Consider the following 26,360-nt stretch of genomic DNA (forward strand, 5'->3'; position numbering starts at 1 on the left):
GCATTTACAATGTATTTGAGATTTTTGTAGTGTTAATTCTTTCAGCATATAGAAAGTAATGCAAATGAGTGAGTTGCGCAGAGTAACCAAGCTTTTATATGTATAGTGTTCATTTAAGGACTTCTGGGAGCTGTGTACTTTTGAGCCATAAGGTACCTTATGAATACAAAGAATGGATTAAATGAGTCATGCGAATTCAATCTAAATTGCTTAATAGTCTGGAGAAATATCTTCCCATTTGTTTTAGCTTTTTTAAAGCATTAACTTCTGAGGCCACAGTCTCCAGGTTCCCTAGCCTAGTGGCTAGTGCAGAGAGCCACAAGGATGCCAAGTGCACCCCTGCAGCCATAGACAGACTGGAAACAATCTATTGCTCCTCTCTAACTGCCACCAGGGTGCAGTGAAGGCACCTGCTCCTGGGTGATACTGAGGCACTCCAGCTCCTTTAGCAGTTGCTGCTTTCCCAGCCACATACTGACTACCCAATGAATATAGCTGAAGTGTTTAAGACCACTAAGGTTTGTTATGGACTTCACTTAGCAGGCAAAACTTGCACAAGTAAATAGAATGTGCTGTAAGACACCTAGAAAACCAAGAAAGGTTCTTTATTTGGTGCTAGATACAAGCATTAAATGAAATAGTGTAGGCCAACAGACTCATTAAAAGGCAAAACATAGGCTTTAATACGACATTTAAATCTTTTAGAGGTCTGAACAGCTAAAGCTCCACATCCAATAAATCCTAGGATATAGGTACCCAGTATTATTTCATGTAAAACTCTAAGCCACCTTGCTTTGGTAAAGTAAGACTTTTACATTAAAACCAGATAATTTAACCTATTTATCACTTACTGTTTAGGCAAGCTAGGTTTGGTTTGCTGTGTGAACTATAATTCCAAAGCTTAACCTTTATTCCAGGGCTGTAAAATTTTTATTTTTAGAAATAAAAAACCCTCAGAGGAAAAACAGTAAACAATATAGCTTGCATTGGTGAGAGCTACTGCTTCTAACAGTATGTCCATCAGGAGTTGCCATTTTAGAAAGTTTCTTTTTAAAATGTCAGTGAGATATGCAGCATTATAAAACACACACATTAACCTGGTTAATGCATATACAGTAAGAGTATACATTTAAAAAAAGGTATAAAGTTGTATAAACTCATTATACTGACACTATTCTTTCCTTCCAGGTAGAAAGGGGACAGCGTAAGACGGTTGGTTAAACAAAGAATAAAAGAATAAAACTTACTGCTTCTTAACCACAAACACTTGACCAAAATGATCATAAGAACCAAGTAAACAAGAGAGGCCAGTTTTACATGTAAAGGGAAAAGGACAGGAAGGATAAGAAAAATCCCTGCCAAACCCCTAAAATTTTCTGTTTTAAAGCAACAGAATTAAGCAACAGTCCCCTGTGCCTTTCAGCTGCTACTGTAATAATGGAAAGTTTTGATCAACAGCCAACACCACTTTAACTGTTGTAACAGTGGCAGGAAACAGACCTTCAGCTTTACTTGTGGTATGTCCTAGCTGGTGAGTGTATGCTCAGCCTTCACTTCTGTCAGTGTACCAAGGAAACTGATTAGATTGTGATGAGGTGGGAAGAGACTCCCCAATACCTCAGCTTTTCCCAGTGCTCCAGAGCTGGTTTGGGGTTTTGGAACCAATACCCTCCCTAATTCTGGCAAAAACACAACACATCCTGGTTATTATAATAATATGCCATTTGGATTGGTGGAGGAGACAACTACATCCAACATCTACTTCAGAGGACTTTCAGTTTTGAGTACTGGAAGCCAAAATAAATTGAGTGAGAATTAAGACAGGTAAGTTTCTCTAGAGTTCTTTGATGTTGTTATAAATGCACAGTTAAGCTGCTTCAAAAATACCTTACATTATAACAACTATTCCCAAAAAGTATTCTCTTCCTTGTAAGAATTTATGCAACAAATACAATCCTAAATATAGTAAGATATAAGGGAGAGAGATACAACATAAAACTCTTTGGACCCAACAGCCTTTTTAAAACTAAGCCTAGACTTTTCAAGTACAAAGTAAACAATTCCTTTGAATTCAGAGATGACCTAAGGTGTATAGTTTTCAGACAAGCATCCATTTGAACTGAAACTGTCAGGACAAAGGGACCAGTTTTAAATACAATTCTAATTCCATGAATGACAGTATACCTCTGTGTAACGTTCTTGCTTTGCTCTTGTGCTTTAACTACCCTCTAAATTACAGGACCAGTTCAGTTTTCTGGTTTAGTTTTTAAACATGCATTTGACAAGTAACCCTTAAATAGAAAAGATTCATATATAGAAAATACCAAAGTATGTTTGACCTTAGAATTTCAATACTGGATTCTGATCAAATCAGTTATTTTGTGTTTGTTTGCACTTCCAGGGAGATGTCACTGGTGATTTCCATCTGTGCAAGTGAAATTGTCCCCCTGAACTGGTTGAATTCAGCTAGTGTAGTTCTGCAGCTCTTTATCTGGCAGAACGAGAGCCACAGGTCTCTTACCTGATCAGTTGTCATGGCACTGTAAAAATGATATGCAATATTTGTGGTTCAGTCCTCTCTCTTGGACCCTCTGCAAGTCTCTTTCATCTCCAGCTGAGGAATGAGGACACTATTCCTAATCTATTGCCCCACACATCTTCCCCACAATAGAAAGAGGGCAGGAAGGTCTGAACTGTGTGTTTTAACATAGAAAAAACAAAAAAAACCAACCAAACAAAACAGTACCAAAGCTGAACTCCTCACCTTGAGCTTCCTAGGAAGAAGTAGTACACTTGTTTTTTTCCTTCCATCACACAAGTCTCCTGGGAGCAATGTGGACAGTATTCCATATAGTACATGCACATGAAGCTCACAGGTACAGCTCCAGCAAGACAGACTCTAAGTTCCTCATTTTAAAGTCTAATTTTAAAATTCAAGTTCTTAATTGTACTTTGAGTTTTTAAGAGAAAGAAATTAGTATTTTAAATTTAATACATTCAGGATACTTCAGAACCACCCATTTGAGTTCAGTTTGTACCTTCTCAGGTATGCTTCAGAGATCATATTTCCACAGCTGATTGCTCTGCTTGTGATAAGAGGTTAGGAGAAATCCTACTGACAATTCTCCATAAGCCCATGCCCCTGCCCTAGAATTACAACACACACAGAACATGCACAGTTCTGTTCACATATACATTCCACCTTCATGATGCCAGTGCTATACAAAACATCAGGACCAAGAAAAAATCCAAGTCAGTCAACAGCCATTTGAGAAGCTAAAAATATTTTTTCTAAACTTTTGAAGTTTGACAAAAGACCTTCAGAACTTAGTTAAGAACCATGATAAAATAGGACATGTGAACATAAATAAAAATTACTTTTCCAACTTGACATATTAGTAGACATAAGTATGGGTCCTAATGATATGCTGAGAATCACGTCATGTCAACAGCTTGTTAGAATGTGGCAAACTAAGTAGGAAAAAATAAAACAAGCCCTCACTGACAGTGCCAGTGGTTTTATAATTCAGGTCATAAACTGTTGTGCAACAAACAAACATAACAAAGCCTACTTCAGTTAAATTTGTTTATATGATAAAAAAATAAAATATGAAACTGCTTGTAGTGCAACATTCTATCAGCATATATAAGTATACCATGCTTTGTAAATTTACTGTTACATTATTTACAGTATATAGCAACGCTTTAAACAGGAGGTGAAAGAACAAAAAACAGGTAACAGAAAATGTTTACATACAGGCATGAGTCTCAATATTGTCCACCAAATTATCACGTTCACTTTGCAGACTTTTGTGTCATGTGAACGTTCCTGCCCCACAGCATATGGCACACTCTTCTGTCAGCAGTGGACTGCTCTGTTTGTAGATAGTGGAAAGATGTTTTTAAAAACTGCACAGCCTTCAAGCTTTTCTGTTTCTTCAAATACCATTTGTAAGGACAGCTGTAAAATACACAAGAACTCTATCAATTATCTACATCTGATCAATCTGAAAACTCAGCTCCTGAAAGAAGTTCAATAAATATCCATTCCTGTAGAGCTGTACCAAACCTGAACTAAATTAATGCCCTTTTCCAGTAGTTTCTTAGTTGAGGGATGATATTTTATAGGAGGAAAATAACAGAGGAAAGGTGTTCAAGGATTCCTATACATTATTTAAAATTGTGAGCTTTAATTGCAAGCTAAGCTCCCAGAATGCAACACAAAACATGAGAACGTAGAATTGTATGCTGCCTTATTTAACATTCTGTAAAGCTTCTGCTGGTGAACATTGCTTAAACTGATAAAAAAATGAATACAGTAAAAATGATGCAGTAACTATGCCTGCAGTACTACTTTAATTTGGTATCACTGTCCTCGTATTAGAGAAATAAGCATTCATTGTATCAAAATAATTAACTGCACAGGAAGAAAGGACTGTCCTAAGAGCTGCTTACATACTGCAAGGAGTTAAGTAAAGTCCATGAATATTGAAAGGTATCTTAAGGACAACTGTTTATAAGAAAGACTAACCACCAAGCTGTTCTTCAGTGTAGATTATGTGACTTTTTCATCTCTTCCACTACGACTGCTAAGGGGAAAAGTCTGTTCCTTGCTTTCCCTGAAGAATGCCTTTGGAAGACTTTTAGAAGACTGCACAACATTCCATAGGCTGCAGCAGCCCTAGAAGAGCTACTTTTGATTGCAACACTGCTTAAGCAGCAAATACTACTATTCTCTTGTTTACATTTCTGCTCATAGCAGACAGGAATCAGAACAACCTCAGGCTGCTTTTAGTAAGGGGGGAAAAAAAAAAAAGTGGAAAGTTAAAATCCAATATTACCTTTAATTTTCAAATCTCAGTCTTTAAACTTCATATTTTCAGAAAAGTCTATATAATATCTTTGGACAAGATATTGTACCATACATTTTGTGAATTCTCATTTTTAGTAATATTTGTCCACAATACAATAGAAATGACTCATTTTCTCTACAAGGCATTAGGTAACTATTAGGGCTATAATGCATTTCAAGAATACAGAATTTTAAAATGCTTTCCACAGCCTTACTCAGAGTAAGCAAAGATCTGGAAATACTTCAGTAAGAACACTAGTCTTGCTTTAGTGGGCAGAAGGAGAAGAAAAATCAAAGTATAAAAAAATTAATCCATTCTACTGTGCATTATTTCACTAGATTTTATGCTATTTTACAGGCTAACTGTGAAAAAGCCAAGCATTTGATACAGCACGTTTACGAAATATGGTAATTTACCCAACACCCTGAGATTTTTGTAACCTTACCTTCTGTATCTAAAGTAAGTATTTGGGATTTTGTGTTTTGTTTCTTTAACATCCACATTCTTGAGCACTTTGTGCCTGTGCTCTACGTGGTGATCTCAGCTGTCTCAAGGCAGCGTCTCCATACTGAATACCGGAGCCCATTCTTTCTGGATCCAGTTCTCCTGATGAGAAACAAAATGGTCACAAGAAGATGGATCATATGCAAATAATACATTCCAATTTAACTGACAACCATTGGATTAAAAAGATGCATAATGATAACCTGTATAATTTTCTCCTGTAATTTCAACCATGTGCGCTTAATCATAATGACAACACAGTTTGTCTCCGAGTTAGGCTGCAACAATAAATGTATTTGCACTAAGTACTTCCAACAAAGGAAACGTCCAAAGTGTCTTCTGCAAACACTCTTAAAAACTACCCGCCTTCGGAAACCAATATGCAAAGAAAATAGGACTGTAGATACCAAGCCAAACAAAAATGGATCAATAGGATCCAATCAAGTAGGATTCCATAAAGCACTGCCCCCAGAGGAAATGATCTCAACCTTCCCTGCTTCTGGTATTCATTTCTGCCTACTCCGTACCCTGTGCCATCAGAAATGTTCTTAGCGCTGTTTGGTGGACTGGCCAAGATTAGAAATATTTAGTCTAAAAAAAGAACAAACAAACAAAACCACAACAACACAAAAACCAAAACACAAGACAAAGAATCCCTCTGAATAATCCAGATCACTTATTCAGGTTCATTGCACACACGTGAGCCCTTTGTAAGTCAGCAGATGACACCACATTGAGGGGACCAGTTGATAGCTCAAGGGTGGGGCTGCCATTCAGGGAAGACCTTGGCTGAGCTAGAGGAACCTCATGAAATTCAGCAACTACACGTGCAGAGCTCTGCACCTGTGATGAACAAGCCCAAGCACTGGTACAGGCCAGAGACTAAGTAGGTAGCAGCAAATGGTTAGCACCAGGACACACTGCCCAGAGGGGCTGTGGAATCTCCATTCCTGGAGCATCTCGAAATGTGCCTTGACAAGCCCCAGGCAACTTGCTCTCACCCTGAAAGTGTTTTACACAGGAGGCTGGACTAGAGACCTCCATCGGTTCTTTCCAGTCTCAACTCTTCCATGATTCAGTGCACGTGTGCCGCTACAAAGAAAAGAGGAGCAGGTCGCAGAAAAAAGGACTTTCTTCTGTTGTGGTAATGCCTCTTCAAATCAGTCATGGAACAACAGTATCATGAGAAATTAGCTTTACTTTGCTGTTTGGTGTATTGTGGTACTTTATTTTGTGGGGTTTTTTGTTTGTTTTTGTTTGTGTGGTTAAAATAAAAGCTGCTGTTTAGCATTAATTTGAGGCAGTAATTAGGAAATTCCTCTAAAAATATGATATTCTTTTAATCTAAAAAATTGTGTTTGGCATTCCAAATATGTAACTAGAGTCTGAAATAGACTTTTCAATATGGCCAATACTTAAAACTTTGAAGATATCAAACAGCTAGGAGAGGAAAACTGGAATGCATATTAGCTGTAATGACACCTAACACTTAGAAGCCTGTCTCTGATAGAAACCTGCCCACTTGTGCTGAGAAGCTTCTGGTATATTTCTAGATCTGCAAAAGTGAAAATGGTTCCAACTGAGAGGCAGGAAGGTCACTTCAGAGAAACACAGTTGCTAGGAAACACCCCTGAAATTTTTAGTATTACTGTTCAAATTCTCTTAACCCTATTTCCATGTAAGAAGCAGAATTAAAGTTATGTCTGCCCTGATACTAGGTTTTTATTCTGCATTGCTAAAACTGTCTAGTGTCAGGCTTGATGTTAGTAGGGACATGGCAACCCACAGAATGCACAGGCCACACTCAGAGCTGACTGTTAAGGTAAACATTGTGTAAAAACATCCATAATTCACGCCACCTCCCCTTTAGATATACAGATCTGACTTAGACGTCCATTCCTATTAAAACATATGGGAAACAGCTATAAACCAAATGGGTTACTTTATGACAATGAAATTGTGGTTCTTTGGGTTAATTCTATTAGAGAACTTTGAATGGTGATATTTCCATGTGTACTTTTAGTTTTCAGAGAAAAAACAAACACACTCTCCCCCACCCCCAAATCAAACAAACAAAAAGAACCCCACCCAAACAAAACCAAAATAAACATTAAAAGATTATAAATCTCAATTTACCTGATTCAATTTTATTGAGTATTTTTCTTGCACACTGTACAAAGGCCTCTTCGACATTTTCCCCTGTTAGTGCACTTGTTTCCAAGAACATCAGCTCTGCATTTGACAGATAATATTGCAGACGAACAATCTCAGAACAAGTCTGGAGTATCTGATATAGTAATTCAAGGCATGAAAGCTAGAACAATAAAAATTTTCTTAAGGAGAACTATTGTCAAATAGTATGGTCTGGAAAATGTAGGTTTTGATGGCAAAACCATGTAAAACTTCCTCTGAAGTTTATACACTAATCCTAGAAAACTGGAATCCAAAGATGATAACCTGTCTGAGCATGCAAAATAGCACATGAAACCAAAGTAGTTAATCTAGTTTCCCATTAGGAGAAAGTTATATGCAAAAGGACAGCCAGTAGCCATAGTTGGTAGAAATGATGACTTATAATTGATTTCTAAAAGCAAACCTAGATTTTACTGATGGCAGGACTGCAGCACAGAAGCTCAGACTGAGACTCGCTTTAGCTGCTAATGTGTCCTGAGACTGGAAATTCTGAATACTACAGACCAGGTAATAGTCCTCTGGATCCACGTCATGCACTGAACACAGTTTCCCCATGAGCAAAACTCACTGCTTCCAACTGCAGCACACCCCATCCAACCTTGTCTATCATTTACAGAATCTACAAGATGCTGAAAACTAGGAAATCATGCTCTTCATTTTCTCTTCAACCCTTTGAAGGCAAGACGATACCTGAAGTTGTATTACATTCCCTAGGGAATATCTCTCCACATAGAAAGTATTTTTTAAGCAGTAGCTGTGACTGGAAGAATCACTGGTAACCAGACTTAAATAGTACACGTATTATAGTTTTTACTGCAGGCACTGTCCTCCCTCTATGCCTCATATACTGACAGAACGCTCTATTCTGTAGATATTTTACAAGGTACAATTGGAAAAGTACTTCCTAGCTGCACAAAAAATAAAGAAGTTAAATATCTTTGAATGCTACATGAAGATTTTGTACTGCTTACCATTTTCTTGTGCGAATCGGGATGCTTCTAAAAAAGTAACTTCACGATCTGCATCAAGATCCTTTTTGTTTCCACACAATATTATCACAATATTTTGACTTGCTAACATTCTTGCATCCGTCAACCAATTAGTAAGTGCATTGTAGGTTTCCCGGCTATGTAGAAAGTGACATTCTTTATTAGAACACACTTATTTCTCCTCAACAGACCACTGAACTAAAACTCAGAAGGCAAATCTATATTTGTGGCAAACAACTAATTGCTGCTAGTCATGTAAGTCACCTACTCAATATGCCAGCTACAAACAGAGAAGAGTATCAAGCTCCTTCATAAAACTATTTAAAAGCTTAAAGTTCTTACAAAGCAAAATTAAATCAACAATAACATATAAATAAATACACACAATTACAAAACAACCTGTTAATGGGAAAAACTAAAATTTTAAGTGCTAATCTAGTTTCAGCCTTTTGTGCATGAAATTTTGGTATAACAGAATGAGTTATTGTTTAACGTGGAATTCAACTGATACTTAAGTTACATGTGGGATTGTAAGAATTTACTACACTTGTGCAGAATTGTGTGCCTGAACTTTCACATTTGTGTCAAGACCAATAATATTGCAGGCAGTTACCCTGAACACGCCATTAATCATTGCAGTGGCGGTCAAAGATAAAGCAGTCAAGTAGTAAGACTGACAGATGAGTCCAGCTGACCCCAAGCACAAAGATTTCAAAGGCTGCTCAGAGGAAAACAGTCCGCTCACAGGACAAAAAGCAGCAGGTCTAGCAAATCACCATTAACCAACACAAAACTTACCTGACAAATATCAGTCAATAGTGGCCAGGAAAAAAAAGTGGAAATGTGTAAAGGTAAGGTATTCTATTGGCTGCCTATAATATTAAAATATTAAAAGATGCAGAGATGAACACAATTTTGGGCTACAGTTAAGGAATGTGTAGGTAAAGCTAGCTCCTCCAGAGGATGACCTGTTATGCCAGCATATTATTAAGCAGTTTCCCCAAAACAAGGGTGTACCACCTTAGAGGTGGTACAGTCCACTCTTAGTTTCTGTTGCAAAGCTTCCTGAGCCAGTGGTTACCTGTAGTCCACCATGATTAGAACAGCTACTGGTGGGCCAATTCGCTTGTATTTGAGACTGTTTACATTGATGACATTCACAATACGTCATGTAAGCAAGTTCTAAAACTCAAATAGGCAATAAAACAGAAGAATGATTCTATGATACTTTTTGTACTTCTTTTCTTCCTGTTCATTCTCCATTAGAGGATTAGGTACTTGGGGAGGAATCATTATGCATTAATTGTATCTGGTAGTCTACAAGAAAGAGTTACTGGCTTTCTTACCTGGTTATATCATAGACAAGCAAAGCACCTGCAGCTCCTCTGTAGTAACTCCTTGTTACAGACCTGAAACAGAATTATAGATGTACATTTCTGTAATATCTTCATTGTTTGAAATCTGGGTTAATACAATGCAATCTATATTATGAAACAGAATTCTCATTTACATATTTAAAATAAAATGTGGTTTTAGACAACATTATTAGCTGTGCAGCAGCAGACTGTTTACAACCAGACTTCTGATGAAGAACTTTCACTAAATAGAGCTGTACAGGGATTCTCAAAGTCCATTATGAACTGTGTGCTGCTGAAGCTACACATATCATCATACTATATGGCCTGATCCAGAACTAGGAGCTGATGGGGATATCTGTGGCATGAAAACAGCATAACCAACTCTCAGCAATGAGGACAGAATGAGCAACGTAGCTGTAATTGAACAATTTAAGACTCCTTAAGTTGAAGAAAAGGAGGCAAGGAAAGCAAAGCATCCTTCAAAAGGTAGAGGAAGAAGAAAAAAAATCTGCTAACTACACAGAGGTGTGATCAGCCTTAAAATGAAAAGAACTGGACAGAGTATAAAAAGCAACAGGAAAAAAAAGGACCTGCAAGTCTGTGAACACTCTGAACTTGAAAGGGCAGAATTTGCACAAGCCTCTGAAAGCACAGAGCCTCCAGGCTCCTCAGAATCCCAGGATACCTGGCCAAAACACTGAAGAGATCTCATTAATGGAGACTATCTAGTATTGCCCAGCTTTACCCAGTCACAGATGTATCCAAATAAGTTGTCTAACAGAGGATATTTACCTGTATTGCTGCCCATTACTCAGACTTCTACCACCATAGTCACCTTTGTTAACAACTGCTTGCCCTCCCCAAACCAAAGAAACCTCCCCCACACTCCTCATCCTCCAAAAAGATAAAAAACCTGATGTCCTATTTGATGCCAAATGTACTCAGGGCTACATTAGATCTTTACTGAGTTTGATCTATGCCTCAGATGTATGACACAGTTAAAATACAGCATTAAAAATACAGTGGTGGCTCTAAGCTGACAAATACCTTGCTGCTTCTTCAAGACACCTAAGAGACCTCAGTCTTTCTAGAAATGTGTTTAGCCAAGTGAAACTAACAACTGATTTTTTTCCCCTCTAATAAAATAATATTATACTACGAAATTCTCATGCAGATTTTGAACAGCTTACAACTTCCTGGTATTCAGTTATTCTAACCAATAGAAGATCTTCTAAACACAGAATTAAATACATGCAGTTAGTTGAAAAACTATGCTGATTTTGGCTTGTGAACAAACTTTTAGCCACATATTCTACTCATATACCTTAGCACAGAAAATACACAATGGAAGAAAGGGCGGAACCTCAGATCCTGCAAGGCGGCATTGCTTTGCTGAAGTCAATGGATCTATGTCGCTATGTCCAAGTTGGAAGACCTGGCCTAGATAATAATACGAAAGCAGACAAGCAATTCCACTGACCAAGGAATTATGCCTACTTATAAGCAAGGATAAATAATACCCAACACCCACAGCAACAGTTTAATAACAAAAACTTAATAAAATTATTGAGAAGGGTACCTGAATCTTTCTTGTCCTGCGGTATCCCATATCTGCAATTTTACATATTTACCACCAACATTTATGATCTTTGAACCAAATTCCACTCCTATAGTATGATTTGAGTCATCTTTGACTGGAAAAAAAAAAAAAGAAATAAAACAAGACTTATATGGAGATTATTTAGAGTGAATACACAAACTGAATTACAAACTACTTCCTGAATCATCAGATTCAGTGCCACTCATAAGTCTACTACCATCATGCAGAAATAAACATTCTTCCAATCTATTCAATTCAAAATTACTACTAGAAAGGCCTGCCTTAATCAAATAATTCCCAGTTCACATTAATAAATGGCAAGATAACTTTTGTACGCTTTTTTTCCTCCAACTGTGTTTTCTAGCACTTTCATGCAACTTAAAATTCATGGAAAAGTAGAACACAAAAAGACACAGCCTCGCCCATGAATAAGCAAGAGCTACTACTTCTTTAAAGCATTCAATTAAGATACTTGCTCTATGTACACTGTTGATATCACAGCTTCTCAGCAATATAGAACTGTCCTTGCTAGAAGCAAGGTCACAGTTCAAGTTGAATCATAGAATCATGCCACGTTCCTTAGTGATTACACATAATTATCCTAGAGCTATTCCTCAAGAAATAAGGTGAATTACCATTTGGTTGAGAAAGATAACAGTCACCTTAGATTTACAAAGGTTTTAAATACATATTATTTATGTTAAATCATGATGCTGAATGCACTAACCAACAAGAATTTTTCTTTTATATCATCTATTAATCTCTAAATAACATTTACAATGAAGTCTCTACCAATATTTATCATAGAACACAGGCCTTAACTAAGACCACAGAGTGTCTCTTTATTTGGAAAAAGACCATAGGCTTTCTAAACCTAGTCAAGCAATTCAACTTTTCTTTCATCTGCTCAGTATTTATTTCTAAAAGATTCAAGTCTCTACTATATACCTAGGGCAGCTTATAGACACAAGATATAATTCTCACAAAAAGTCTGTATTTTCATCAACATCCTGTTATATTTATTTGAGAGCAGTAGAGAATACCACTCAACATCGGGCTTTTGATTAGAGGCAAACAGCGAGCAATAAAGATTCACAGCATGGTTCTGAACATAATTCTCAGTCAAAATCCACATCTAGACAACTAAGAGAGTTACAGGAACTTCCATACGAAGAATAGATACTCATGTGGGCAGAGCCTTTATCTGTGGTACCAAGCAATGGAGAACTCTTACTGTGTTCATATACACTTACATTTCTTTTCAATAAATTGGTGTAGTAAACAGGATTTTCCAGTTCCAGCATTTCCTATGACCAAGAACTTAAACAGGAAATCTGAAGGTTGAAAGACAAAAAAAAATTGCTAAATTTTAGTATGCAGTCACATTTTTGGGACAAGACCAAGTACACAAGCCAGATATTCTCTAGTAGCTGTTATTTCAAAGAGAAGGGAACAGATGACAAAATTAGCAAAATAACAATAAATATGAAGAATAACCCAGTGTATTCAATAGCGATGCTACAAAGCAGGAGCTAAGAATAGTATTTGTTTATGGAGATACATGAATGACTAGAAGAGATGGAAACAGGAAATGGAAATTGAGTTAAAATAGGCTGAATTATAGCTATATGGCTGGTTCATATCCCAGCAACCTGTTTTAAGGGTATGTAAGCTATTAACTATAGTCAGTGCAAATGCCCTATATAAAGACGTAGTCTCTAAAAATCTATACGGTTCTGTACTTTGTTGTATTTTTAAAATTCTGTTCACATTAAGTTGAACTTGTCTATATGAACTGCTTAACACTTACACTTTGTTATAATATTTGTAAAACTGGAACAACAATATTTTTCTACAAAATTTACAAATGAGAATTGTTATTCTGGGATGCCTGCTTTCACATTTCCTCCACATGGTAAATTAAGATCCAGGTACTCCTGGCACTTTACCGGTTTACGAGCCATTGACATCAGTGCTCATTAGTAATACATGTATTCAAGATTTACGGTCCATTTGTATTGTTTTAACAGTCACATATAATGCTTTAATACTACCTCCCCAGATCTGCTTTCAGTTTGACTGAAGAAAGTTCCCTTGACATACCACTCTCAAACACATACACTGATAAACTGCTATTAGAAAGTTTACAATTGCTTCCACTAATATATAGCCATTAAGGCAAGCTTTACAGTTAGTTCAAGATTCACTATTTGTTCACTATTTATTTTCTTTATTTTTCTACCAGCAGCACGTGTGGTTTCTCTTATAAACATAGGAGGTCTCCAGAAGACATCCAGTAAGCATGCAGTGAAAAGGATTGTCTGCAATATCAACAAGAATAAAACCAGTGTTCATTAACAGTGTTCAGAGCTGTCAAATGGGTTACACAGATATTGGCCTGGGCATGGCAGAATTAAAAAAAAAAAAAAAAAAAAGACTATGCTAAGCAAGTCAAAGCATTAACATACTATCAGAACCTCATTTGAATCTTTAGTTTTACAAATAGAATTTAACATGCACGCAAACCTACGTGCCCATTCTACTTCAGGCAAGAATTGTTATTTGTTAGGATACATCATAAACACTCCTTAGCAATGGCAAAAGCAACAAGCCAAGTTTCTCCTACAGTAATAAAATTCCTACTGTTAAAAAGTCAATAGCAAAACAGAGGGCTGTGGGTCCTGGGAATGTGCACCATCCTTTGTCTTCACCCATCTTCCAAATTTTATTCATATTTAAAATGAGGTAGTGTTTCACTAAGGACTTTTGCCTTTTTTTCATTTTACCTTTGCATGATTTTTCTTGTTTCAAATGTCGGAACAGGCTTGGTATAGATTCTGTATTCTGCCCTTCTCAGAAAGAGATTGCTGTTCCTTCCTCACAAATATGACCATTTACACACTCAAGACATTCTGTTCCAAACTCATCTCATTCTTCACGCCCCCACTCAGCTGCTCATGCTTTCTGGATGAAAAAAATAGTTACAAAAAGGATTTTGCTTCAGGTTGTGAAAATTTTGCATGCTATCTCCTGTAAAGAAGAACCCTTCATGTCGTCTCAACTGCAAAACACACTGAAACTGAGAATGTTTCATTTTATCGAATCTTCACTGTTACCATGAAATGTAAATATCATAAACCGTCCCAAAGTGTTAGATTAAGAAAAAAATCATCTCTGAAAGAAAGGCAAGTTCTCTTTTTATGGACCAAATATCACTAGTTAGCTGCCTTGTGTACCTTTTTGTATATTTAAACTACTGTGGGTGTGTGTAATCTCACTGGTTTTAGCACTTTCAGAGAGTTCCTCAAAATGCAAGATGTTCTGAGACATAGTCACATCCATTATATTTTAAAAACTTTTTTTATTGCTTGATTTAGAACATGAAATATCTTCTATTTTAATTATACAGGTGAATTTAAAAAATTAGCACAGGTCAGAAACACAGAAACGGAATGAGATTGGACAGATAGCTTCTTTTAGCCCAACTGTAACTGTGAACTCACACTCAGGAAAAACTTCGATATATTCACTTTTTGCAATGTGACCAAATGCAACTCATATTCTAGTGCTCGCAATACTGCTTAATTGCTCTAGGGTTTGGGGTTTTTTTTGGTGTCCTCTTCCCAGAGAAGTTGTCACTTCATTTCACAGCTTTTTTCCCCCAACTGACAAAGCAGCTCTGAGCTTCATCATTCCAATTAGCTGCCAAGGCTGCCACCCTAGATAAGTTTTTCTTTTGAATCCTGTTGTTCCTCCTTCATGGAAAAGCTGAGAAGCAACATCTTTCAGATGTTACAAACGCTTGCTACCACGCTGGCTGCTGAAAAGGACTAGAAAAGTTGAAGCGCTTTGCCTGTACTTACAGGCTGATCAGCAGATCAGCATTATACAGAAAGGATTTAGGACAAAAACTGAACTCTGTGCCAAAAGGAAAAAGGGTTGGTTACATGACATGCACTAGAGAAAGCATAAAGACATTTAAGATGACATATCATGGATGTTTAAGGAAATAAGGCAAAAAAAAGAATCAACTTACACACCCCTACCCCATGAGCTACATCCATTATGTGATCCCAAACTGGGTAAGGAGTACAGGGAACAAAAAAAATTTTGTAGCATAGGTGAAAAGGACTAAAACTGCGGCTCCACTCCAAAGATGCACCAGCAGCTAAACTACAGGTTTTGAGGGAGGAAGGGGAGCTGAGGGGAAAGGTGAAGGGAGACAATTGTGAACTTTGAGTCAAGTACCAGCAAAACCAGACGTCTGATGTGGAAACCACCCCCAGACATCCAACCTGCTCCTTTGACTGAAGTTGCCTGCAGCAGATAGAATAATTGAACAGCTTCTGAGCTACTGCAGTGTAGTCTTTAAAATGTAATGAGAATTGTTCCTTACATGCTTGCTAATACAAAAGGGGAAAAAACTGCCCAAATTATTCCCTCAATCTCACTTTGGTCTTCTTCCAACTCCTTGATAAAGAGTGGAACTTACATGCACTAATGCTGACGCTTTGGAAGGTCTCTCATTCATGCCATGAAAACAGAGTCTTCTGGTAGGTAGATCTATTACAGTCTTCTATTATAGAAGACTAATCTTTCTATTAGATCCATTATAGTCTTCTATTTTGCAGAAGCCTGCACAAGGAAAGAGTGTTCTGAAGCATTCCTACTGGCATATGCTGCCTCTGAGAGCAAAGAGGAGCTGCTCCCTGTTTACTCCTTTCTCTAGCAATGCATTAACAAGATAAACAGGTAGAAGAGATAAACCTTAATACTTGAAAGAGGGAAGATCTGTTTTCTTACAAGCAAAAGAGCTATGTCCTCAAAGCAATAAAATCAGATTTGAAATAAACTGAAGGCCAAGGTGATAAATGCAGAGACTATTAGATAAGTGGTGGGGATGGGGAGAAAGAGTCAAATTGTCCAGACCAAAAAAGAATATTTTTAAATGGACAGGAAAACTACACATTCTCTGACAATGGCAGAGATTGATAAAATTATGTGACCAGACACTGGTGGAGAAAACAGTGGGAAATAAGGACTGAAGAGATTTGACTGGAATCTTATAGATCACATTTACTCAAAAATAGTACAGCCTTTCTTCTGTCTTTCTACCACCTAAAATTGCAAAGTTACTTTGCATTTACCTATTAAGGGTTAACCATTTTTATTTCAGTTTATATTTACCATAACACAAAAGTGCTTACATTTTGCATTGGGAAACAGGAGAAAGCATGCATTTGTTTTTACATGGAAACTACCTACAGAGGTCACTGTGTCTCAGAAAACTCAAAATAATTTTCCTATGAATAAGAGATTTGTTTCCTATGTTACAAGATAAACTTCTTAAAGAATTACCCTCCTCTCCCAAAAGCAGCAGTAAAATGTTCTTTCCAAACTTAGTCCCACAACACATGGAGTTTTCTTGTATTCATGACTGGTTTGGTTTTGATGCTTTGTAAGGGGAATAAATTGATCACATAGGAAAGGGATAAACAGATTAGAAAGCTAAGAACAGAAAATACACAACTGACCAAAGAAATCTACAGGAGAGAAAATACAGATTGTGAACAAAGCATTTAGTGCCAAGACTGTGAGATGCTACAGACCTTGCTTGAAAAGAGGGAAGAGACAAGAATCACAGTAAGGGACAGAAGTAGTTGGGAAAACTGGGTGAACAGAAAAGCTTCAAAGCAGATAGAGTTTGACACAGAGAAAATAACTCAGGGAGGAAAAAAAAGAAAAGAGGAAGAGACATGTAAATTAACTGAGGTGGATAATGAAATATAATAGGCAGAAAGGACAGACCAGAGGAAAGGTTCTTTATTCCTCATGGACTGAGAAAAAATATTGAAAAAAATACCCCCTTTTCGAAGTGAAGAAAAGCAAAACTGAAGTCATATAAAAATCAGACAGCAAAATGACATTGGAAAAACAGACGAACAAACCACCAACCACTTTTCTGAGCCTACCTGTACGGGATGAAAAGCTTGAGGTTACATAATTAGAATGGGTCATAACCCAGGTGATGAGAAGAAAAACACAATCCATGAATAAGCATCCAGAAGGGCAGAAGCTACAGGAATTCCAGCACTGAGGTGATACAGTGACCACTGATCTCACTCACCAAGGGGAAATTGCCCTAATACTTCTGTCAGGCTTGATGATCACTGTAACAGCTCGTCAGAAACAAACCACTCTTTGTTTAGGACAGTGAGAACATTAAATCCCAGAGAGTTCATCAAGCACAGAAGATCCACGATGTTGTCACATCATACTGTATACTTTGAACTGTCAATTGGGCTGCTACGTATGTGACAGGACACCGCAAAATTAGATACTGATTACCATTATGGTCAGAGATGGTACAGACATTGTTAAATTTTATGTTACAGCTTAGTTTTTATTTTTCTATTTGCTCTAAACCTTGACACTCTCAAGTATTCTAGCTTAGAATTTTTAAAGCTTGTATATGAATACAACATTGAAACTCAGAAATATACCAACCAAGAATTAAACAAACAAAAGGAAGAACCCACAACCGCGAACTTTCAATGTTAAGGGCTTGTTTTCTAGGACACCAAAACAATTGGAAAGTACCAACTATTTTGCATTACTGGAACAGCGAAAAAAGTGTTCAAATGTACTTGTCTAAGATACAATAATCTATTTAGCTTGCTTACTATTACGATATCAAAAAAGGAGGATCACTGAAACCCTCTCTGTCAACTCTGGTTGTCTACCAATCCATTTGCTTAGAGACCACCAATCCCACTATAAGCATGGCCAAAGTGATCCCAGTTCTTGATCTCAAGAGTTCAGAGCATGAAGAATTAAGTTCAAACTCAAACCTAGATCTACAAAGCACATCCCTCTGTTTTCTACATGTATGTTTTATATGTTTCAATAAAGCATGGAACAAAGAAGCAGGGTCCTAATATCCTAACCTTTGCACTTCAAAGGCTGCCCCACACTCTTGCCTCATTTTGCCCCTTAGTTCTATGCATTTGCTGTACACTGAAGCACCAACCAGTGGGACAAAACATCTTAAGTACGGATGACTAGGGTATTGAAAACAAACTGATTTACATAGCAGACACAATCAGGTTACCCTACTAGTAAGAACTCCCAATGACCATGGCAGCCCCCATCACAGTTAGCAGAGCTGTTGTGTACAATTTTGCTTAATTATCCAAACTATTCCCTATTTTCAAGACTCTGCTTTAAAAGCAAGAGGACCCAAGTTCAGCTCTTAAGTCTGAACAGCTACTGAAGATAAAACGTTGCAACAAAGTTATAAAATGGCAAGTGAAAGGGTTTATCACAGTATTCAATTCCAATCGTACTCTTCAACAACTTACCACATGGACTTTGAACATGTTTACATGTATCATGGCATTTTTATAATGCAAAATATTACAGAACTGTATGTTGTGGGAATGAGGAGAAAAACCAAATTGAATCAAGCAAACACAGTTACTTCAAGCCAAGTTATAAGAGAAATGAGTACTACTGAGTCACTTCCCCACCTCATGACTTACTCCTTCAGATGTTTTTCTACCAGTAGTAGTTAAAAATCCATGCCAACATAGGGATGTATGAATATATTCACTGATCTTTTCCCCTAACTCATTCTCACAGTTATTTCTGATGTTTGAAAACCTAAGACAACAGGACCGAAATCCTAACTTGACCCTCAAAAGAACAGAATCTCAAATTAAAGAAACATGCAGCTTCCCACAGAGAACGTGCACCGCAACTCTCCTTCTGAATTCACTTAACCATATCAAGCAGTGTCTAAGCTGCCTCGCCTAAGTTCCACTTACATTTTGAGTCAATGCCTCCACACTGCAAAAGATAATTCTGAACGCTGACTGTCGCACCAGCCCGGGCCACAAAGCGAGGGGAACAACCGTGACAACCAATGATAGGACAAGGGGCAGTGGGTACAAACTGCAACACAGGAGGTTCCACTTAAATACGAGGAGAAACTTTTTCTCAGTGAGGGTGACAGAGCACTGGAACAGGCTGCCCAGGGAGGTTGTGGAGTCTCCTTCTCTGGAGACATTCAAAACCTGCCTGGATGCCTCCCTGTGTAACCTCATCTGGGCGTCCCTGCTCTGGCAGGGGGATCGGACTAGATGATCTTTCGAGGTCCCTTCCAACCCCTGACATTCCGTGATTCTGTGGAAGGGCGCTGCGGTGCTCCCAGGAACGGGCAAAACCGGCCGCGCACACACCGCGGGGCGCACACACCGCGGGGCGCACACACCGCGGGGCGCACACACCGCGGGGCCCGCACGGCCGCCCCGCCCGCACCTGCGCTCCCCGCGCCGCCGCGTCCCTCGGCAGCGGCCGTTACCCCGCTCCTCAGGAGGTGCCTGCCCGGGCCTGGCCCTGCTCTCCCGGAGGGCAGGAGGAAGAGGAGTGTCCCCCCGCCCCGCCCCGCCCCGCCCCGCCCCCGGTTCCTACCGTAGGTCTCGGACATGGCAGTCTGCGACATTTCAGGAGCGGCGAGCCCCTCCACCTCTTCTCCTCCCCTGCCCGGGGACGGTGCTGACGGGCAGAGCCGAGCGGGCGGGCCGGCAGGGAAGCGGAGCAGCGACAGCCGCCCCGGCCCGCCTCAGCGCCGCCGCCAACGGCCGCAGCTGCGCACGCGCGCCCGGGCCGCCCCGCCCTCCGCCGGCTGCGGGGCGGGGGGGGGGGCGAGAGGCCCCGCCTTCCTCGCGCAGGCGCGGCGGGCTCGCGGCCGGCGGCCCCACCCCCCCCGCGGGGGCCGGCACCAAAACAAGGCGCACGTGCCGCGCCGTGGGGCTGCGGGGCCGGCGGGGCGGGGGCGCGAGCGCGGCCCGCGTGACACCCCGCGCCGCCGCACGGGCCGGGAGCGGCCGCGCTGGGAGAAGCCCCGCCCACCCAGACGCGCCCCGTGCGGCTGCCGTGCGCGCGCCCGTGGCGCCGGTGCGGTGGAGCCGCCCCCCTGCGCTCCGCTCCGCCTGGGAAATGCAGCGGGTGGCGGGGCTGCTGTGGGGAGCCCGGCGCTCCTGTCCGCCTGCCCTGGGGATCGTTAGGCCCTCCGTTCTGGCACATCTTAACTGTCTGGAGTCTGAGCCAATTCCAGCTGGACGTTTCCTGCTAGTGAGCACGCAAATATTTTTTCCGTGGTGCAGAACCTCCTGGTGACAGTTCCTCCTGAAAATTGTACCCCGCTGTCCAGCTTTAGTTCTAAAATGTCTGCTCCAGATTATTTGAAATACCATCCCCCCCACCCTCCCAAGTACCAGAATCTCGGCCAAAGGCTGAACCTTTTGCTGCAAATATCTTTGAGGGATGTTGTATAAATGAGCTATCAAGCAGGATTTTTTTTTTTTCAGAGCCCTGACTTCACCATTGCTTTTCATAACTGCAAGATAAACCCTAAGGGAAGTCAGATAAACTGACTGAATAAACTTCCTGAGTACAATAGCACCTCATTTGTGTTATTCTTGATCTGATGTCTTACTAACTTCCCTGTGATCCTGGTTAGTCTGGCCACAAGAGGCCCTCGGACTCCACCACAAGAGCCTGTCCATCTTTTCCCTCCTCAGACAACACTTTCTATCTGTCCTCCACATTCTCCTTTCTGCCAGCCCTTTAAAAAAGTGCTCTTCTGTTATTTCTGTTTGTTTTTTTTTTTTAATCCTGTTGCTCACAACTCCCCATTCTTTCCACTTCTCCATCATCTCCCAGGCTGCAGGAAAAACTGCATCTGCAAGTCTTTTGCTGGTCAAAGGTCAGCTTTTAAGTTCCTATCTCTAATCAGTGAAAGAAGACACCTTGAGCCAGCACAAAGAGCCTCTCAGAGAATCTGCTGATTATTATTGATGTTGTGGATACACATGGACAAAGAAACTTCCTACAATTTTCAAAGAACCAACTACTTAACGAGCTCATACTATTAACAGTCATTAGGGGTTATATACACAGGTTCCCAGAGTTATCCTAGCCCTGATGCACAGAGGATATTGAGGTCTAAAATGTCATATGTCATCTGGGGTATCTGCTCTCCAGAATGCTGGAGGAAGCCGGCGGATCTTCATGTGAGCTACATGGATCCCAGTATGTTGCAGATGAGAGCTTTGTGGCTGAAGGGTTTTTCCCCCCAAATAGTGTGTCTTGAGGCTTAGGCTGGGCCTTAAAGAAGTTTGATCTAATGTTGGTTATTTTTGCTAGAAACAAACAAACAAACAACCCAAAAGCATTAACAGAAAAATCCCTAAGGATTAGTTAACACAGAAGTAGACAGATTTTACCAGATTACTAGAAATATGTTATGTTATGTCAATAAGAGAACATAAAGATTTAGACTTTTTCACTGTATAAACAGTACTTTAGGCTCAGAGACAAATTAGTTTTGTCAGATCTTGTTTTTTATTATGTGTATCTTGCGAGATGGGCTTACGTATAGGGAGGTTATATTTAATAAATGTCATTGTGCTAATGCCACACTGCTCTGCTTCCAACCACTCTCAATTAGTTTATGTGTACATGCCAGTAAAATACATTAAAACTGTAAAGCTTTCTAGAAAAGCTATTAGTAATACTGAAGAGGAAGATGGAGGTTTGAAGAATGGTAAAGCAAAGACAGGATAACATGAGAGATGAATAGGATTTGGGGTTTCAGTATTTCTGCTTTGAAGATGAAATTAGAACGAAGAGTAAAATTGAGGAATAAGAAAGCTTACACTAGGTTAGAAAATATATAGCTGATACCTCAGTAATTTGAGAATATAGGGTCCTGGAAGTTAATAAAACCGTTATTTCTGAATAATCACAAAGTAAATAGCTAGAATTGACCTCATAGGTGTCCATTTTGAGTATGAGGGTGAAAAAAACCCCAAAAGCGAAATGTTTGACTCGTCTTCTGATTTATGGTCTCTGTTGTTCATACCTGCTAGAAACTTCTGGCTCATGTAAAAACAGATATGTCAAATTTTATCTGCAGACCGGGCATTTAAATGCTATCATTTGTCCCTCAGATTAGTTTCACCACTATTATTGTGCCTATAGTTGGTTGTGGTTGTAAAATTGCTGCTCAGAGGATCATGTTAAGGTTTCTTTAAAAATGCTAATCCCATTTTTTGCTAGCTTTTACTTACCAGTGCACCGTAATATTAGTGCCTCACACCATAGGAATGGAAGAGGACCCACTCTCCTCAGAGCCAGACTCAGGATGGGGTATTTTGTGAAGGCTCTTTTCTTTCCAAAATAAAATGACTTAGAACTTTGCAGATTTGGACAGGGCTTTTAATAACCTAGCACTGAAAGGGGGCAGAACCTTCTGTTTCCCTTTGCTGTACTGTGGGGCAACAAAGTTCAGTCTGGATCTGAAGTCGGACCGTGTTTCATATTCACGTGGTTCTGGCTGGGGCTGGAGTGCAGGTAAAGGAGGGGGGGCATGACAGGGCTTGTCCTGCTTGATTTGGTCTGAAGGTGGCACCACACGGCTGTCGGTGAAAGGCAGGGCAGTAGCCTGGCACTGCTGTGTGTTTGTTAGCTGTGGCTGTGTGGCACGCAATCCAACTTGAGAGACTCGGGTAAAATGGGCAATAACTTGTTCTGCTGCACTTCCCTGTGCCCTGTGTGCTGAATACGTAAAGCAACCAGTGTATCTGGAAGCTGCAGGCTTCTGTTCGATTTGAACCAGCAATTAGTCTCAAACAACCCAACTGAAATATGAAGATGGGTGAGTGATACTCTGAGAAGCGTCTGAGATTTCCATGACCTACTTGTACTCAGTGTCATTGGCCAGCTGACTTCATCTGAAAACAACTGACATCATCTGAACACTGTCATCTTCAGCTTCCACAGAAGCTGCCCTCAACCTATGAAGATGGTTATTAATGTAGTTGCAATTATGCAGGGAAATTTATGGGTTGGATACTTCTAAAATTGTAGGCTCATCCCTCAGCTGTTAGCCCAGAGTGATGTGAGCTGGTGAAGAAGGTGACTGCAAAGGTACATTGGTGCTGTAATTGAACTCCTTTATCTTGCCCTATGGTGAACTTCTCCAAAAATAAATATGAAGCCCACAAGCTACACTATGGTACTGGCAGCTGGCGATAGCAAGAGTCTGGCATGCTGCATGCTAGCTATTTGCTTTTTATTTTGACGTGCTCTCTGCACCACTAGTAGAGAGAAGGCAGCCACACTATGCAACCTGGTATTTGTGGAGAATTACCAGAAGCTGGGATAAGCTCATTTTAGGATAGCTTTATGCTATAATGTGAAAGTACAGTTTTGCCCTGATGTGGGATTGAGTACCATCTCTTTTTGTGTTGCAGAACTCGATAAAATATTTTTAGGTGTTTTGTTCAAGGAAACATATGAATAAACTTTTGCTAGCATAAAGGTATATGGAAGGCCTATATTTAAAAAAGAAATGCAAAGAATAGAAACAAAAAAAGATTTTAAAGAAAATAAGATCATAGGCCAAAGCTTTCAAAAACAGTGATTTAATTTTGTAAGATCATGTAAATAGAGTGAAGTGGCCTGAATACTTATTTCAGCATGTCAAAAGAGGCACAGAAAGATGAATGCAGACGAAATTTGGGACAGATTATGAAAGCACATTACTCATTGACGGTGTCTACAACAGACAGGTTTGTGTGACACCTGTGTTTTGTGAAGTTAGCCTCATGGTGTCACCAATTAACTGCTCTGTTGGTGAAATAGCAATAAAGGGATGTAATTGGCTGCATTTGTTCACTTTTGACAATAGGGAATGGCTGAGGAGTTTGATATTTTTAGTACCACATACCTGAACTAGAAGATTTGTTAATAGATTACTCAGGAACACTCAACGCCATGTGAGTGTTCCCCCTTTGAAGCTCAAAGTAGTTCTCCCTCCTCACATTTAATGAAAAGGTTGATCATTTGGGACCTGTTTCTCAAGTAAATAGCCCCAAAGACACAATACAGCAGTCTTGATTCAGTTCTGCCTCTTCAGTTGCTTTGAATGCAGCACCCCAAAGCTATCAAGGCTGGCTTTGGAGAGGGCTGTGAACCTGCGTGGTTCACCTGCATGGCTCAGCAAACAGTGCCTCTGTCTGGGTCAGTGTGTGAGCTGCATACTCGAGGAGGAATTCGTCTTGTCATGTCCCATGTTACAAATAACCAAGTGGTGAATGCTCCCAAGATCCTTGTCTCCCAGCCAGCTGAATCAGGGACCTGTCCAAAATGTACCATGATGCCCATGCCTTGCTGTGGTTGGGGCTGCAAGTGACAGTGCAGCTGGACCCTGCCCCATGGACCTACTCCCGTGTTCAGGTGTAGCTTAAACACACACTGGTTGTCTGGGCATCTGCTGTATCAGTGCAGAATGAGAAGCATCTCTGGAGGGTTCTTCAGCCCAGGATCATCACCATCTGTCTGAGGACAGAATGGATCACCTGCTCTCCATTGGCTCTGTTATAGAAGGAGCCCAATGTGGGCTTTGGAAAACTAACTTCCTTCTAAAAGCAGGAACTGTCAACCCCCACTCCAGGGGGTCTGGCTTCATCTTCCTTTCTCCTGGCCTTGCTTGTGCAGATGGAGGAGGGTCAGTGATAAGGCACCAGGCTGGTGGGGAAAACCACTGAATCCGCTGGACCTGTGCCCTTCGGCTGTCGCCTGCTTCCCAGCCTCCCTAGTGACCCATTGCTGCTAGCATACTTGCAGCAGGCTCTGCTTGCAGCTGCTTTTGGATGCAGCCAGGAGGTGTGTGCAGTTGGCTGGCAGTATATTGTTTTGCAACTTCTAGACCTGCTACTGGCAGTTCATCACGCTGTTTGAATTATAATGGGCAACCTTTTGTTCAGGTTTGGCGAACAAAGCCAAATTTCAATATGCTTACTTTCCTCTCTGAACTGTTACATACCTTTAAACATGCAGTCTGTAGTGATGTCCTTGCCTCTGAAATATGCTTTCATTAAATAATCTAAACAGCCTATGAAGCGCCCGAAATATGTTTGTTTGGTTGTGTGCATAGATGCGATTAGAGGGAAAGCTGGTGGGACACAGGCTGGCAGTACTAAGCCTTGCTTAGCGGAGGGAGCCCCTGACTAGCAAAAGAGTCCTCTGGTCATGAGGTGCTGTGATTTTGAGTTGCAGTGTTTTTAAAATAAGCTGCAACTTCATGTAACGCTTTCCCAATACTGCTCTGCCTCCTGAACGTGGTGATAGTGTGCAGCCATGAAAGCTGGGACAGGCCAGCTTTCCTGTAAAGAGGCCAAAGAAGGGCACATGGCACATCTGTCGTGGCTGTAAGGAGAGCTCAGCAGCTGGAAGAGGCCTGGGAGAAGAGAAGGCAGCCATGCATGAGGCAATGTCTCTAGGGCTAAAATCTTGCCCTGGCTTTGCATGAGCCTGGAGATGTGACCTGTGCCAAGATGGTTTGAGAAGACTGCTCTGCAGTGCAGTGTTGAGCCTTTCTCTGCTAAATATGTGCTAAATTTCTCTGAAGCCACAGAATATTTGTCTTAAAAGCTGCAGGATTAGCATTTTTCAACTTGCTATTATATACTTGCGAAGCGTTCCACAAAACAAAATCTCCTAGTAACTGATCACCTATTAAGGGATCAGACTTTGGATTTTTTTTTAGAAACACATAAAATTCAGATCATCTAGGGTCTAAAGCGGCTTTTATGTGTTTTTGTACAAAAGCCAAGGAATTCACCTTGCATTTGCTGGGACAGAGGTGACTGAGCTGCCCCATGTGGATGAGGTGTGCAAGCTCCCTTGTGCTACAAAGAGGAACACTAGACACATTCAGGAAGAAGAATCCGTGACTAAATATAACAATATCTATGTAGCAAGTGAATCTCGGTCCCCAAAATGCAGTTCTGTC

At 40.1% G+C, this 26,360-nt stretch overlaps 1 protein-coding gene across 1 annotated transcript; it reads right to left on the reverse strand.

Moving 5' to 3' along the window:
* Positions 1–1,210: 1,210 nt before the first annotated feature.
* RAB4A (RAB4A, member RAS oncogene family) lies at positions 1,211–20,134 on the reverse strand. Its single transcript, XM_065630462.1, has 8 exons — positions 19,970–20,134; positions 12,751–12,831; positions 11,477–11,591; positions 9,886–9,948; positions 8,522–8,676; positions 7,494–7,589; positions 5,299–5,459; positions 1,211–3,961 (listed from the first exon to the last, which is right to left on the reverse strand). Exons 1-7 carry the CDS (start codon positions 19,998–20,000, stop codon positions 5,344–5,346), a joined length of 657 nt encoding a protein of 218 aa, XP_065486534.1. The 5' UTR covers positions 20,001–20,134; the 3' UTR covers positions 1,211–3,961; positions 5,299–5,343.
* Between the last annotated feature and the right edge of the window lie 6,226 nt (positions 20,135–26,360).

This window comes from Caloenas nicobarica, chromosome 3 (genome assembly GCF_036013445.1).
Source record: "Caloenas nicobarica isolate bCalNic1 chromosome 3, bCalNic1.hap1, whole genome shotgun sequence".
NCBI lineage: Eukaryota > Metazoa > Chordata > Aves > Columbiformes > Columbidae > Caloenas > Caloenas nicobarica.

Coding starts and splice junctions, on each gene's coding strand:
- RAB4A (XM_065630462.1), bottom strand. CDS start 20,000: ATGTCGCAGACTGCCATGTCCGAGACCTACG. Junction 9,949..11,476: donor GCAGGACAAGAAAGATTCAG/GTACCCTTCTCA, acceptor ATTCTGTTTCAG/GTCTGTAACAAGGAGTTACT. Junction 8,677..9,885: donor CTTGTCTATGATATAACCAG/GTAAGAAAGCCA, acceptor CTTTCTACATAG/CCGGGAAACCTACAATGCAC.